The sequence below is a fragment of the Manacus candei genome, unplaced genomic scaffold (genome assembly GCF_025592945.1).
Source record: "Manacus candei isolate 608988 ecotype Guabito, Panama unplaced genomic scaffold, ASM2559294v1 h1tg000396l, whole genome shotgun sequence".
Taxonomy (NCBI): domain Eukaryota; kingdom Metazoa; phylum Chordata; class Aves; order Passeriformes; family Pipridae; genus Manacus; species Manacus candei.
The window spans coordinates 4793-21578 of NW_026138444.1; the positions used below are offsets into that span (position 1 = coordinate 4793).

Consider the following 16786-nt stretch of genomic DNA (forward strand, 5'->3'; position numbering starts at 1 on the left):
GTCTCGTCGGGAGGGACCGGGAAGGGATTGGAGGGGACTGGGAGGGACTGGAAGGCACTGGGAGGGACTGGAGGGGGTGGGGGGGCAGCTGGGACCCGGCTGGGGGGTCTGGGATGGGACCGGGGGGGGGTTGGAGGGAGGAATGGGGGGATGCTGGGGGGGGCTGGATTGGGACTGGGGGGGGCTGGAGGGGCTGGGGGCACTGGGAGGGACTGGGGGGGACTGGGGGGCACTGGGAAGGACTGGGGGAGACTGAGGAGACACTGGGAGGGGGTGGGGGGGCAGCTGGGACCCGGCTGGGGGGGCTGGAAGGGACTGGGTAGGGGTTTGGAGGGAGGAATGGTCCGTGCTGGGGGGGCTGGATTGGGATTGGAGGGGGCTGGGGGGCACTGGGAGGGATTGAGGGGCACTGGGAGGCACTGGGAGGCACTGGGAGGCACTGGGGGGCACTGGGAGGGCACTGGGGGGCACTGGGAGGGCAGGGGACATGGAGGGGGCAGCTGGGACCCGACTGGGGGGGCTGGGATGGGACTGGGGGGGTGAGGAATGGAGGGGGCTGGGGGGGCTGGGTTGGGATTGCAGGGGGCTGAGAGGGACTGGGGGGCACTGGGAGGGACTGGGATGTGGTTGGGGATACTGGGAAGGGAGTGGGAAGGACTGGGATGGCGTTGGGTGGGACTGGAGGAGTGACTGGAGGGCACTGGTTTTCAACTGGGGGGAACTGGGAGGGGTCTGGGAGAGGACTGGGTGGACTGGGATGGGACTAGGAGGGGACTGGGGGCACTGGGGGCTGCTGGGGTCCAGTTAGGGGGGCTGGAAGGGGACTGGGAGAGCACTGGGCGGACTGGGAGGGGACTGGGATGGGACTGGGGGCACTGGGAGCACTGGGAGCCAGTCGGGGGGTGCTGGGCCAGGCCTGGGGGTCCCAACTGGGTGAACTGGGCTGTGACTGGGGGGGCCCGGATGAACCAACTGGGGGAACTGGGAGCCGGGGGGTGGTTGGGGGGGGGCTGTCCCGGTATTTTTGAGGGGGTCCCGGGGACTTTGGGGGGTCTGACCCCCCCCTCACACCCTCCCTTCCCCCCCCCTCAGGTGCAGCCGCCTCTGTCTTGGTCCCCCCCAACCCCACCCCCCCCGTGTGTCCCCCCCCGTGTCCTCAAACCCCTCCCGTGTGTCCCCAACCCCCCCTGTGTGTCCCCAAACTCCCCCCTTGTGTCCCCAACCCCCCCGTGTGTCCCCAACCCCCCCCGTGTGACCCCCCCGTGTGTCCCCAAACTCCCCCCTTGTGTCCCCAACCCCCCCCCCAGTGTCCCCAAGCCCCTCGTGTGTCCCCCTGTGTGTTCCCACCCCCCCGAGGGTCCCCAACCCCCCTGTGTGTCCCCAAACCCCCCCGTGTCCCCCCCCAGTGTCCCCAAACCCCCCCCCCGGTGTCCCCAAAACCCCAGTGTCCCCAACACCCCCTTTGTGTCCCCCCGTGTGTGTCCCCCCCCCGTGTCCCCAACCCCCCCAGTGTCCCCACCCCCCCCAGTGTCCCCAATCCCCCCTCCGTGTCCCCAAAGCCCCCCCATTCTCTCCAAACCCCCCCTCGTGTCCCCACCCCCCCCCAGTGTCCCCAAACCCCCCTATTGTCCCCAAACCCCCCCTCAGTGTCCCCCCCCGGCCGAGATGAGGCCGAGCCCCCCCCCGGAGCGGAGCTTGGGCCAGGTACGACCTGGGGGGGGGACACGGGGGGGGGGTTTGGGGACACCGGGGGGGTCACCGGGGAGTGGGGACATGGGGGGAGACACGGGGGGGGTTGGGGACACCGGGGGTGTCACCGGGGGGGGGGGACACAAAGGGGGTGCTTCAGAACACTGGGAGTGTCACCAGGGGGTGGGGACATGGAGGGGACATGGGGGGGACATGACGGGGGGGCTTGGGGACGGTGGGATGTCACCAGGGTGGGGACATAGAGGGGACATGGTGGGGGGACAAAGAGGGGGCTCCAGGACACTGAGGGTGTCACCTGAGGGGGGACATGGGGGGGACATGGGGGGGACATGGGGACACTGGGATGTCACCAGGGTGGGGACATGGAGGGGACATGGGGGGGCTTGGGGTGTCACCTGAGGGGGGACGTGGGGAGGACATGGGGGGGACATGAGGGGGACATGGGGGGACTTGGGGACAGTGGGATGTCACCAGGGTGGGGACACGGAGGGGACATGGGGAGGACATGGGGGGGGCTTGGGGACACCGGGGGTGTCACCTGAGGGGGGACATGGGGGGGACACGGAGGGGACATGGAGGGGACATGGGGGGGCTTGGGGACAGTGGGATGTCACCAGGGGGTGGGGACATGGGGGGGACATTGAGGGGACACCGTGAGTGTCACCGGGATGTGGGGACATGGAGGGGACATGGAGGGGACGGGGGGGGGGGGGGACATGGGGATGACACCAGGGCGGTGTCATTTGAGGGGGGGCACAGAGGGGACATGGGAGGGACGGGGGGGGGGTGGTTGGGGACACCGGGGGTGTCACCGGGGGGTGGGGACATGGGGGGGACATGGAGGGGACATGGGGAGTGTCACCAGGGGGTGACAGGGGGAGGACACGGGGAGGGGTGGCAGGGGGACACTGACTTGTGACAAGGACGGTGACAGGGGTTTGTCCTCAGTGCTTTGGGGACAACGACACGGGTTTGTCCCCTTCTGTCTTGGGGACGGTGACACAGGTTTGTCACCCGCTGTCACATGTTTGTCACCTTGTTGTCATGGGAACGGTGACAGGGCTTTGTCCTCAGTGCTTTGGGGACAACGACACGGGTTTGTCCCCTGCTGCTCTGGGGACGGTGACACTGCTCTGTCCCAACTGGCACCGGTTTGTCACCTCACTGTTCTGGGGACGGTGACACGGGTTTGTCACCCGCTGGCACCGGTTTGTCCCCTTGTTGTCACGGGGACAGTGACAGGGCTTTGTCACCCACTGGCACCGGTTTGTCACCCGCTGTCACATGTTTGTCACCTCGTTGTCATGGGGACGGTGACAGGGCTTTTTCCTCAGTGCTTTGGGGACAACGACACGGGTTTGTCCCCTGTTGCTCTGGGGACAGTGACACGGGTTTGTCACTTTGCTGTCACAGGTTTGTCCCCTGCTGCTCTGGGGACGGTGACACGGGTTTGTCACCCGCTGGCACCGGTTTGTCCCCTTGTTGTCACGGGGACAGTGACAGGGGTTTGTCACCCACTGGCACTGGTTTGTCACCCGCTGTCACATGTTTGTCCCCTTGTTGTCACGGGGACAATGACACGGGTTTGTCCCCTGCTGTCACACGTTTGTCACCTCGTTGTCATGGGGACGGTGACAGGGGTTTGTCCTCAGTGCTTTGGGGACAATGACACGGGTTTGTCCCCTGCTGCTCTGGGGACGGTGACAAGGCTTTGTCACCCGCTGGCACCGGTTTGTCCCCTGTTGTTCTGGGGACAGTGACACGTGATTGTCCCCGGCTGCTCTGGGACGGTGACACTGCACTGTCCCAGCTGGCACCGGTTTGTCACCTCATTGTTTTGGGGACAATGACACGGGTTTGTCATTTTGTTGTCACGGGGACGGTGACACGGGTTTGTCACCCGCTGGCACCGGTTTGTCCCCTGCTGTTTTGGGGACGGTGACACAGGTTTGTCACCCACTGTCACATGTTTGTCACCTGCTGTTCTGGGGACGGTGACAGGGCTTTGTCACCCGCTGTCACGTGTTTGTCACCCCTATTTTGGGGACAATGACACGGGTTTGTCACCTCGTTGTCATGGCAACAGCAGGGAAAACCCTCTCCCGCACTGGGGGGTTACTGGGTGTTGCTGGAGGTTACTGGGGGTTACTGGTGGGAACTGGTTCTCCTCTTCTTGACCCTTTCTGGGGTGTTACTGAGGGTTACTGGGGCTTACTGGGGGTTACTTGGGGTTACTGGGGGTTACTGGTGGGCACTGGTTCCCCTTTCCCCAACCCTTTCTGGGTACTGGGTGTTACTGGGGCTTACTGGGGGTTACTGGTGGGCACCATTCCCACTCCTCCCGACCCTTTCTGGGTTACTGGGGGTTACTGGGGGTTACTGGTGGGCACCATTCCCACTCCTCCCGACCCTTTCTGGGCACTGGGGTGTTACTGGGAGTTACTGGGAGTTACTGGGGCTTACTAGGGGTTACTGGTGTGCACTGGTTCCCCTTTCCCCCACCCTTTCTGGGTACTGGGGGTTACTGGGGGTTACTGGTGGGAACTGGTTCTCCTCTCCCCAACCCTCTCTGGGTACTGGGGTGTTACTGGAGGTTACTGGGAGTTACTGGTGGGCACCATTCCCACTCCTCCCGACCCTTTCTGGGTTACTGGGGGTTACTGGGGGTTACTGGTGGGAACTGGTTCTCCTCTCCCCAACCCTCTCTGGGTACTGGGGTGTTACTGGAGGTTACTGGGAGTTACTGGTGGGCACCATTCCCACTCCTCCCAACACTTTCTGGGTTACTGGGTGTTACTGGGTGTTACTGGTGGGCACCATTGCCACTCCTCCCGACCCTTTCTGGGCACTGGGGTGTTACTGGTAGTTACTGGGCATTACTGGTGTGCCCCGGCTGGCCCCGCTGACTCCCCCGTGCCCCCCCAGGGCGCGGCGGCGGCGCGATGACCCCCCCGGTGGCGGCCCCCGCGCTCAGGATGCTGCTCGCCCTGGCCCTGGCCTGCGCCAGCCCCTTCCTGGAGCCGCCGGCGGCGCCGCGCCGGACCCTCAACGTGGCCGTGATCCTGAGCGGGGCCTCCTACGGCGCCGCCGGGCCCCGCCTGGCGCCCGGAACCTTCCGGAACTTCTCTCTGGAGGTGAACCCGGTGGGGGTGGTGCTGAACGACACCAACCCGCGCAGCCTCATCGTGCGGCTCTGCGACGTCCTGTCCTCGCTGCGCATCCACGGCGTCGTCTTCGAGGACGACACGCGCTCCGAGGCCGTGGCGCAGATCCTCGACTTCATCTCGGCGCAGACGGCCGTGCCCATCATCGGCGTCAACGGCGGCTCCGCCATCGTCCTCACGCCCAAGGTGGGCGAGGGCCCGGCCGGGGGCGGCCGAGGGGACACGGCCCGACTGGCCCCAGCACCAATGTCTCCGACCCCAACCCTGTCCAGGGCCGGCCGACTGTCCCCAACTGTGTCCAGGGCCAGCCAACTGTGTCCAGGTCACCCAACTGTGTCCAGGGTCACCTAACTGTCCCCAACTGTGTCCAGGGTCACCCAACCGTGTCCAGGGTCACCCAACTGTGTCCAGGGTCACCCACCTGTCCCCAACCCTGTCCAGGGTCACCCAACTGTCCCCAGCTGTGTCCAGGGTCACCCAACTGTGTCCAGGGTCACCCAACTGTCCCCAACACAAATGTCTCCGACCCCAACCGTGTCCAGGGCCGGTCGACTGTCCCCAGCTGTGTCCAGGGTCACCCAACCATGTCCAGGGTCACCCAACTGTCCCCAACCGTGTCAAGGGTCACTCAACTGTCCCCAACTGTGTCCAGGGTCATCCACCTGCCCCCAACCCTGTCCAGGGTCACCCAACTGTGTCCAGGGTCACCCAACTGTCCCCAACCCTGTCCAGGGTCACTCAACTGTCCCCAACTGTGTCCAGGGTCACCCAACTGTCCCCAACCCAACTGTCTCTGACCCCAACCCTGTCCAGGGCCACCCAACTGTCCCCAACTGTGCCAAGGGCCACCCAACTGTGCCCAACCCAACTATCCCCAACCCAACTGTGTCCAGAATCACCCAACTGTCCCCAACCCAACTGTCTCCAACCCCAACCTTGTCCAGGACCACCCAACTGTCCCCAACTGTCTCCAGGGCCACCCAACTGTCCCCAACCGTGTCCAGGACCACCCAACTGTTCCCAACCCAACCAAACCCAACCCCAGCTGTGTCTAGACCCACCTGAGTGTCCCCAACCCAACTGTCCCCAACCCCCAACCACGTTCTAGACCCACTTGACCCTCCCCAACCCAACTGTCCCCAACCCCAACCAGTCTAGGGTCATTCAATGTCCCCAACTGTGTCCAGAGCCACCCAACTGTTCCCAACCCAACCAAACCCAACCCCAGCTGTGTCTAGACCCACCTGAGTGTCCCCAACCCAACTGTCCCCAACCCAACTGTCCCCAACCATGTTCTAGACCCACCTGACCCTCCCCAACCCAACCCTCCCCAACCCCCTCTCGTGTCCCCACCGTGTCTGCTCCCACCTGACTGTCCCCAACCCTGTGTCCCCACCCCCTCGTGGCCCCTCCCCTCCCCTTCCCCTCCCCCCCAACAGGAGAAGGGCTCCACCTTCCTCCAGCTGGGCTCCTCCACGGAGCAGCAGCTGCAGGTGATCTTCGAGGTGCTGGAGGAGTACGACTGGACGGCCTTCGCCGTGGTCACCACGCTGCTGCCGGGCTACGAGGACGTCGTGGACTACGTGGAGGTGCTGACGGACAGCAGCTTCATCGGCTGGGAGCACCGCGGCGTCGTCACCCTCAACCTCACCGACGACCCCGAGGGCGCGCGCACGCGGCGGCAGCTGCGCGAGGTGTCGGCGCAGATCCGGCTGCTCTACTGCTCGCGCGACGAGGCCGAGGCCGTGTTCCGCGCCGCGCGCGACGCCGGCCTCACCGGGCCCGGCTACATCTGGTTCGTGGTGGGCACCAACCTGGGGGGCAGCGAGAACCTGCCCGAGCACGTGCCGGCGGGGCTGTTCGCCGTGCTGTCGGCCGGCTGGCGCGACGACCTGCAGCACCGCGTGCTCAACGGCGTGGCCATCGTGGCCAAGGGCGCCGAGGCGCTGCTGCGCGACTACGGCTTCATCCCCGAGTTCAACAACGACTGCCGCGCCCCCAACGTCACCCAGATCAACGACAACCTCCACCGGTGGGCGCGCGGGGCAGCGACGGGGCCGGGGGCACGCGGGGTGGGGACACTGGGGTTGGGGACGTTCACATGGGGGCCATACACTTGGGTTGGGGATACTCGGGTTGAGGACACTCAGATTGGGACCACGTGTCTTCACGTGGGTGTAGACGCGGTTGGGTTTGGTTGGGTTGGGGACAGTTGGGTGGCTCTGGACATGGTTGGGGACAGTTGGGTTGGGGACACTTGGGTGGGTCTAGACATGGTTGGGTTGGGGACACTCAGGTTGGGGACACTTGGGTGGGTGTAGACATGGTTGGGGTTGGTTGGGTTGGGGACAGTTGGGTTGGGGACAGTTGGGTTGGGGACAGTTGGGTTGGGGACACTCGGGTGGGTCTGGACATGGTTGGGTTGGGTTGGGTTGAGGACAGTTGGGTGGCTCTGGACATGGTTGGGTTTGGGGACACTTGGGTGGGTCTAGACATGGTTGGGTTGGGGACACTCGGATTGGGGACACTCAGGTGGGTCTGGACACGGGGTCAGTTGGGTTGGGGACACTCAGGTGGGTGTAGACATGGTTGGGTTGGGTTGGGGACATTTGGGTGACTCTGGACATGACTGGGGTTGGGGTCAGTTGGGTTGGGGACATTTGTGTGGGTGTAGACATGGTTGGGTTGGGTTGGGTTGGGGACACTCAGGTGGGTCTGGACATGGTTGGGGACGTGGTTGGGGTTGGGGACAGTTGGACTGGGGACACTCAGATGGATCTGGACATGGGGCTGAGAAATAGAAATAAAAGTAGGAATAGAAATAAAAATAGAAATAGACAAAATAGAAATAGAGAATAATATAAAATAGAAATAGAAAATAATAACAAATAATAATAACAAATAACAGAATAAATGATGGGAAAAAATAGGAATAAAAATGGAAATAGAAACAGTAGATGGTGAAAAACAGAAATAGAAAATAATAACAAATAATAATAAATAACATCGTAAATGATGGAAAATAGTAAAAAATAGAAATAAAAACGGAAATAAAAATAGGAAAAATAGAAATAGAAAAATAATGAGAAATAGAAAGAGAAAATAATGAAAAATAGAAAGAGAAAATAATGAAAAATGGAAATAGAAAATAATTAAAAATAGAAATAGAAAATAATGGAAAATAGAAATAGAGAATAATGAAAAGTAGAAATAGAAAATAATGAAAAGTAGAAATAGAAAAAATAGAAACAGAAAAAATAGAAATAAAGAATGAAAAATAGAAATAAAAATTAATTAAAAAATAACAAAAAAATAACAAAAAAATAATAATAAATACCAGAATAAACGATTGGAAAATAACAAAAAAAATTAGAAATAAATTTCTAATTTACGTGGCCCCCCCTTCCCCCCCCGGGCAGGTACTTCACCAACATCTCGTGGGGGCAGAAGGATTTCTCCTTCAACGCCGACGGGTACCTGGTGAACCCCTCGCTCGTCGTCCTGTCCCTCAACAAGGAGCGCGCCTGGGAGGTGGTGAGTGGGTGGCACTTGGGGACGGGGAGGGGGACACCTCGTCCTGGGGACACCTTGTCCTGGTGACACCTGGTCCTGGTGACACCTGGTCCTGGGGACACCTGGTCCTGGTGACACCTTGTCCTGGTGACACCTTGTCCTGGTGACACCTCATCCTGGTGACACCTTGTCCTGGTGACACCTCATCCTGGGGACACCTCGTCCTGGGGACACCTTGTCCTGGGGACACCTCATCCTGGTGACACCTCATCCTGGTGACACCTTGTCCTGGGGACACGTGGTGTTGTCACAACAACGTAGCACTGACAGGACGGTGACGTGGCCGCTCGCCCCGGCGCGGTGGCACCTCGGAGAGTTCGGCGCTGAGGGGACCCTGGGGTTGTCCCCAAGGGTGACACCCTGTCGTGGTGGCACCTTGGACAGTTCCCTGTCACTGTCCCCAAGGGTGACACCTCCTCAGCCTGTTCCCCACCCTGTGTCCCTCCCACGTGTCCCCACATGTCCCAGTGGTGTCCCCACCTGTCCCAACAATGTCCCTTCCTGTCCCAATGCTGTCCCCACCTGTCCCCACCTGTCCCTACCTATTCCAACGGTGTCCCCCCATGTCCCCACATGCCCCAATGCTGTCCCCACCTGTCCCAATGTTGTCCCCACCTATCCCAGTGATGTCCCCACCTATCCCAGTGATGTCCCCACCTGTCCCAGTGATGTCCCCACCTATCCCAGTGATGTCCCCACCTATCCCAGTGATGTCCCCACCTGTCCCAGTGATGTCCCCACCTATCCCAGTGATGTCCCCACCTATCCCAGTGATGTCCCCACCTGTCCCAGTGATGTCCCCACCTATCCCAGTGATGTCCCCACCTGTCCCAATGTTGTCCCCACATATCCCAACGATGTCCCCACGTGTCCCCACGTGTCCCAGCGATGTCCCCCCGTGGTGTCCCCCCCAGGTGGGCAGCTGGGAGCAGCAGGTGCTGCGGCTCAAGTACCCGGTGTGGTCGCGGTACGGGCGGTTCCTGCAGCCGGTGGAGGACGGGCGGCACCTGACGGTGGCCACGCTGGAGGAGCGGCCCTTCGTCATCGTCGAGAGCACCGACCCCGCCACCGGCACCTGCATCCGCGACTCCGTGCCCTGCCGCAGGCAGCTCAACCGCACCGCCAGGTGGGCACCGCACGGGGGCACCTGGGCCGGGGGGGGCACGGGGGGCACGGGGGAAAGGGGGGGGACCTGAGGTGGGGGAGTACTTGGGGTGGGGGGGTATATGGGGGTATCTGGGATAGGTGGGGGGCACCTGGGATGGGGGGGGCATGGGGGGCACTGGGGAAAGGGGGGGGACCTGAGGTGGGGGAGTACTTGGGGTGGGGGTTACATGGGGGGTATCTGGGGGGTACTTGGGATGGGAAGGTACCTGGGATGGGGGGGCATGGGGGACACTGGGGAAAGGGGGGGTACCTGAGGTGGGGGAGTACTTGGGGAGGGGGGGGTATATGGGGGTATCTGGGGGGTACCTGGGATAGGTGGGGGGCACCTGGGCCGGGGGGGGCATGGGGGGCACTGGGGAAAGGGGGGGTACCTGAGATGGGGGAGTACTTGGGGTGGGGGGGTACATGGGGGGTATCTGGGGGGTACCTGGGATGGGAAGGTACCTGGGGTAGGTGGGGGGTACCTGGGATAGGTGGGGGGCACCTGCGATGGGAAGGTACCTGGGGTAGGTGGGGGGTACCTGGGGGACACCAGGGAAAGAGGGGCACCTGGGATGGGTGGGGGGCACCTGGGGCAGGGGGGTGGGTACCTGGGACGGGGAGGGGGGAGGGTTGCAGTGCACAGGCAGCTCGTCCCCGCTCTGGGGGTGCCCCCTCCACTTTGGGGGTGTCCCCAGAACCCTGAAGGTGTCCCCAGGACCCCATGGGACCCCCCACCAATTTCGGGGTCCCCCCCCCAGCCCCCCTCCCTTTGAGAAGAAGTGCTGCAAAGGCTTCTGCATCGACATCCTGAAGCGCCTGGCGCGGGCCCTCGGCTTCACCTACGACCTCTACCTGGTCACCAACGGCAAGCACGGCAAGAAGATCGACGGCGTCTGGAACGGCATGGTGGGGGAGGTGGGACCCCCCAAAGACACCCCAAAAATACCCCCCCGTGCCCCAAAACCCGACCCTGAAACGCAAAACCCACCCTGGACACGGTGACCCCCCCAAAGGGGATCAGGGAGAGCAACCAAGGGGGGTTGGGGAGGGCGTGGGGGGCCGGTGGGACCCCAAAGACACCCCCTGTACCTCAAAAATACTCCCTCGTGCCCCAAAAATCCCCCCCTTTAACCCAAAACCCGACCCCGTAACGCAAAACCCACCCTGGACGCAGTGGGAAGGGGAGAGACCCCCCCAGGGGGATCAGGGTGAGAAACCAAGGGGAGAGGCCTTGGGGAGGAGGTGGGACCCCAAGAACACCTCCTGTACCTCAAAAATCCCCCCCTGTGCCCCCAAATCCACCCCTTTAACCCAAAACCCAACCCCATAATGCAAAGCCCACCCTGGACACGGTGGGATGGGAAGAGACCCCCCAGGTGGGATCAGGGTGAGCCTGGGGGGTGGTGGGGTGGGGAGGGCATGGAGGAGGAGGTGGGACCCCAAACCCACCCCCTTATACTCCAAAAATACCCCCCCATGCCCCAAAAATACCCCCCGTGCCCCAAAACCTGACCCCGTAACGCAAAGCCCACCCTGGACACAGTGGGAAGGGGAGAGACCCCCCCCCAAGTGGGATCAGGGTGAGAAACCAAGGGGAGAGGCCTTGGGGAGGAGGTGGGACCCCAAACCCAGCCCCACGGGGGGGGGGAACCCCAAACCCCCCCCCTTACACCCCAAAAACACTCCCCTGTGCCCCGAAATACCCCCCCAGAGCCCCAAAAATACCCCCCCGGAGCCCCCATGGCAACGGGGGCTTGTGGAGAGACCCCCAAGAGGGGTGAAGGAGAGTGACCAAGGGGGGCTGGGGAGGGCATGGGGGGGGAGGTGGGACCCCAAACCCACCCCCTTATACCCCAAAAACACCCCCCCTGTGCCCTAAAATCCCCCCCCTGTGCCCCCAAAACCTGACCCCGTAACGCAAAGCCCACCCTGGACACAGGGACCCCCCCCAGGGGGGGTTGGGGAGAGCAACCAAGGGGGGCTGGGGAGGGCATGGGGGGCAGGCGGGACCCCAAACCACCCCTTATACCCCCAAAACATCCCCTGTGCCCCCAAAATATCCCCCCCGTGCCCCCCCCCAGGTGTTTTACCGCCGGGCCGACATGGCCATCGGCTCCCTGACCATCAACGAGGAGCGCTCCGAGATCATCGACTTCTCCGTGCCCTTCGTGGAGACGGGGATCAGCGTCATGGTGTCCCGCAGCAACGGCACCGTGTCCCCCTCCGCCTTCCTGGGTACCAAAACCACCCAAAATCACCCAAAACCACCCCAAAAACACCCCCAAAACCCCCCCCGGGATCAGCGTCATGGTGTCCCGCAGCAACGGCACCGTGTCCCCCTCCGCCTTCCTGGGTACCAAAAACACCCCAAACTACCCCAAAACCAGCCAAAAACCCAACCAGGACCCCCAAAACCACCCCAAATCCCAACTGGGACCCCCAAAAACCCTCCCGGGATCAGCAATGGCACCGTGTCCCCCTCTGCCTTCCTGGGTACCCAAAACACCCCAAACTACCCCAAAACCAGCCAAAACCCACCCCAAAAAATCTCAAACCACCCCAAAACCACCCTAAACAACCCAAACCCCCAACCGAGACCCTCAAAAACCCACCCAGGATCAGCGTCATGGTGTCCCCACGGTGTCCCCATGTCCCCCCCCATGTCCCCATGGTGTCCCCCTGTCCCCCCCATTTCCCCCTGTCCCCCCCATGTCCCCATGTCCCCCCCATGTCCCCATGGTGTCCCCCTGTCCCCCTGGTGTCCCCATGGTGTCCCCATGGTGTCCCCATGGTGTCCCCCTGTCCCCGCAGAGCCGTACAGCCCGGCCGTGTGGGTGATGATGTTCGTCATGTGTCTCACCGTGCTGTCCCCATGTCCCCATGTCCCCCATGGTGTCCCCATGTCCCCATGTCCCCCCATGTCCCCCCCATGTCCCCATGATGTCCCCCATGGTGTCCCCATGTCCCCATGTCCCCCCCATGTCCCCCCCAATGTCCCCATGGTGTCCCCATGTCCCCATGTCCCCCCCATGTCCCCCCCCAATGTCCCCATGGTGTCCCCATGTCCCCATGTCCCCCCCATGTCCCCCCCAATGTCCCCATGGTGTCCCCATGTCCCCGTGGTGTCCCCGCAGAGCCGTACAGCCCGGCCGTGTGGGTGATGATGTTTGTCATGTGTCTCACCCTGGTGTCCCCATGGTGTCCCCATGTCCCCCCCAATGTCCCCATGTCCCCGTGGTGTCCCCATGGTGTCCCCATGTCCCTGTGTCACCCCCATGTCCCCATGGTGTCCCCGTGGTGTCCCCATGTCCCCATGGTGTCCCCATGGTGTCCCCATGGTGTCCCCCTGTCCCCGCAGAGCCGTACAGCCCGGCCGTGTGGGTGATGATGTTCGTCATGTGTCTCACCGTGCTGTCCCCATGGTGTCCCCATGTCCCCGTGGTGTCCCCATGTCCCTGTGTCCCCCCCATGTCCCCATGGTGTCCCCATGTCCCCGTGGTGTCCCCGCAGAGCCGTACAGCCCGGCCGTGTGGGTGATGATGTTCGTCATGTGTCTCACCGTCGTGGCCGTCACCGTCTTCATCTTCGAGTACTTCAGCCCCGTGGGCTACAACCGGAGCCTGGCCAGCGGCCAGCGTGAGTGGGGACACCTGGGGACACCTGGGGACACCTGGGGGGACACCTGGGGGGGAACCTGGGCAGGGGGGACACAAACAGAGCCTGGCCAGTGGCCAGCGTGAGTGGGGCACCTGGGGTGGCACCTGGGGGGACACCTGGGGAGGGAGGGGGGGACACAACCGGAGCCTGGCCAGCGGCCAGTGTGAGTGGGGACACCTGGGGACACCTGGGGAGGGAGGGGGGACGCAATTGGAGCCTGGCCAGTGCAAGTTGACCCCGTGTGACCCCACCCCTGTCCCCGTGTGACCTCCCCGGTGTCCCCTGTCCCTGGGTGACGTCAAGTGTTGCTGGAGGACCCCGTGTGACCCCGTGTGACCCTGTCCTGGTGTCCCCTGTCCCTGTGTGACCCTGTGTGACCCCGTGTGACCCTGTCTCGGTGTCCCCTGTCCCCGTGTGACCCCGTGTGACCCTGTCTCGGTGTCCCCTGTCCCTGTGTGACCCCGTGTGACCCTGTCTCGGTGTCCCCTGTCCCTGTGTGACCCCGTGTGACCCCGTGTGACCCCGTGTGACCCTGTCCCCATGTCCCCTGTCCCCGTGTGACCCCGTGTGACCCTGTCTCGGTGTCCCCTGTCCCTGTGTAACCCCGTGTGACCCTGTCTCGGTGTCCCCTGTCCCCGTGTAACCCCGTGTGACCCTGTCTCGGTGTCCCCTGTCCCTGTGTGACCCCGTGTGACCCCGTGTGACCCCGTGTGACCCTGTCCCCATGTCCCCTGTCCCCCCAGGCGCGGGGGGCTCCACGTTCACCATCGGCAAGTCCATCTGGCTGCTCTGGGCGCTGGTGTTCAACAACTCGGTGCCGGTGGAGAACCCCAAGGGCACCACGAGCAAGATCATGGTGCTGGTCTGGGCCTTCTTCGCCGTCATCTTCCTCGCCAGCTACACGGCCAACCTGGCAGCCTTCATGATCCAGGAGGAGTACGTGGACACCGTGTCCGGGCTCAGCGACCGCAAGGTGACACCGGGGAGGACACTGGGGGGGGACTGGGGGCATTTGGGGGATACTGGGGACATTGGGGACATTGGGGGACATTGGGGGGACATTGGGGGGACACTGGGGACATTGGGGACATTGGGGACATTGGGGGGACATTGGGGACATTGGGGACATTGGGGACATTGGGGGGACATTGGGGGGACATTGGGGACATTGGGGACATTGGGGGGACATTGGGAGGACATTGGGGGGATTGGGGACATTGGGGACATTGGGGGGACATTGGGGGGACATTGGGGACATTGGGGGGACATTGGGGACATTGGGGACATTGGGGGGACATTGGGGGGACATTGGGGACATTGGGGACATTGGGGGGACATTGGGGGGACATTGGGGGGACATTGGGGACATTGGGGGGACATTGGGGACATTGGGGACATTGGGGGGACATTGGGGGGACATTGGGGGACATTGGGGGGACATTGGGGGGACATTGGGGACATTGGGGGACATTGGGGGGGACATTGGGGGGACATTGGGGGGATTGGGGGGACATTGGGGACATTGGGGGGATTTGGGGGGATTTGGGGGATTGGGAATGTTGGGGGGATTGGGGGAACAGTGGGGGGGATTGGGGGGACACTGGGGGGACATTGGGGGATACTGAGGACATTGGGGGGCACAGAGGAACATGGGACAAGGAGGGATATGGGGCACAGGGGGACATTGGGGGGATTAGGGGGACATTGGGGGGACATTGGGGGACATTGAGGGGGTTGGGGGTATTTGGGACATTGGGGTTCCAAGGGGGTTCTTGGGGTTCCCTTGTGGATTTTGGGGTTCCAAGGAGGTTTTTGGGGTTCGAGTGTGGATTTAGGGATTCCAGTGTGGATTTAGGGGTTTCAGTGTGGTTTTTGGGGTTCCAGTGTGGTTTTTGGGGTTGCCATGTGGTTTCTGGGGTGCTGATGGCGTTTTTGGGGCGCAGTTCCAGCGCCCCCAGGAGCAGTACCCCCCGCTGAAGTTCGGGACGGTGCCCAACGGCAGCACGGAGAAGAACATCCGCAGCAACTACCCGGCCATGCACAGCTACATGGTCCGATACAACCAGAGGGGCGTCGAGGACGCCCTGCACCACCTCAAAACGGGGTACGGGGTGTGGCCATGGGCGTGGTCAGGGATATGGTCGGGGGGTGTGGTCATGGGTGTGATCAGGGGTGTGGTCATGGGTGTGGTACAGGGTGAGGTACAACCAGAGGGGCGTCGAGGATGCCCTGCACCACCTCAAAATGGGGTACGGGGGCGTGGTCAGGGTGTGGACATGGGTGTGGTCAGGGTGTGGACATGGGTGTGGTTCATGGTCAGATACAACCAGAGGGGTGTGGAGGACGCCCTGCACCACCTCGAAACAGGGTACGGGGCGTGGTCAGCGTGTGGTCATGGGCGTGGTCATGGGCGTGGTCATGGGTGTGGTACATGGTCAGATACAACCAGAGGGGCACCACCTCAAAACGGGGTATGGGGGCGTGGTCAGGGCGTGGTCACGGGTGTGGTCATGGGCGTGGTCATGGGTGTGGTCATGGGTGTGGTCCAGGGTGAGGTACAACCAGAGGGGCGTGGAGGACGCCCTGCACCACCTCAAAACGGGGTATGGGGGCGTGGTCAGGGTGTGGTCATGGGTGTGGTCACAGGGTGTGGTCAGGGGTGTGGTCAGGGGTGTGGTCACGGGGTGTGGCCACAGGGTGTGGTCATGGGTGTGGTCAAGGGTCTGGAGGCAGGAATTAGGAGGGGAGGGCTGTGGGCGGGGCTTCCAGAGAGTGGGAGGGGCCTGGGGAAGGGGAGGGGCTTAGAAGGGTTGAGGCGGGGCTTTGGTGCAGTGGGAGGGACCTGAGGGGAGGTGGGAGGGGCTTAGTCCGCAGGTGAGCCTGTGGGTGTGGCCTATGATATATGGGCGTGGCCCTTGGGCTGTGGGCGGAGCTTATGGGTACAGGTGAGCCCATGGATGAGCCTGTGGGCGGGGCTTAGCACACAGGTGAGCCTGTGGGCGGGGCTTTAACCCCATGGGCGGGGCTGTGCAGGCTGTGGGCGTGACCTACATGCTGTGGGCGTGGCCTATGGACTATGGGTGGAGCTTATGGGTATAGGTGAGCCCAGGGATGAGCCTGTGGGCGGGGCTTAGCTCACAGGTGAGCCTGTGGGTGGGGCTTTAACCCCATGGGTGGGGCAGCATGAGATGTGGGTGGGGCCTATGTGCTGTGGGCGTGGTCTATGGTATGGACTACAGGCGGAGCTTATGGGCCCAGGGACGAGCCTGAGGGCGGGGCTTAACGCACAGGTGAGCCTGTGGGCGGGGCTTTAAACCCCATGGGCGGGGCTGTGTGGGCCGTGGGCGTGGCCTGGCGGCGGTGGGCGTGTCTGAGGGCGGTGGGCGTGTCCCCCAGGAAGCTGGACGCCTTCATCTACGACGCGGCCGTGCTGAACTACATGGCCCGCAAGGAGGAGGGCTGCAAGCTCGTCACCATCGGCTCGGGGAAGGTCTTCGCCTCCACCGGCTACGGCATCGCCCTGCAGAGGGGCT

At 62.9% G+C, this 16786-nt stretch overlaps 1 protein-coding gene across 1 annotated transcript; it reads left to right on the plus strand.

Annotated features, from left to right (window-relative positions):
• Positions 1-1656: 1656 nt before the first annotated feature.
• LOC127465448 (glutamate receptor ionotropic, NMDA 2D-like) lies at positions 1657-16782 on the plus strand (the record flags this gene model as incomplete). The annotated part of the gene is made up of 11 exons (XM_051775929.1): positions 1657-1704; positions 4636-5060; positions 6314-6906; positions 8294-8408; positions 9362-9573; positions 10355-10511; positions 11678-11831; positions 13107-13232; positions 13997-14226; positions 15197-15357; positions 16650-16782. Coding segments are annotated over exons 2-11 (2289 nt in total), but the record flags the coding sequence as incomplete, so codon positions are not given.
• Positions 16783-16786: the final 4 nt, after the last annotated feature.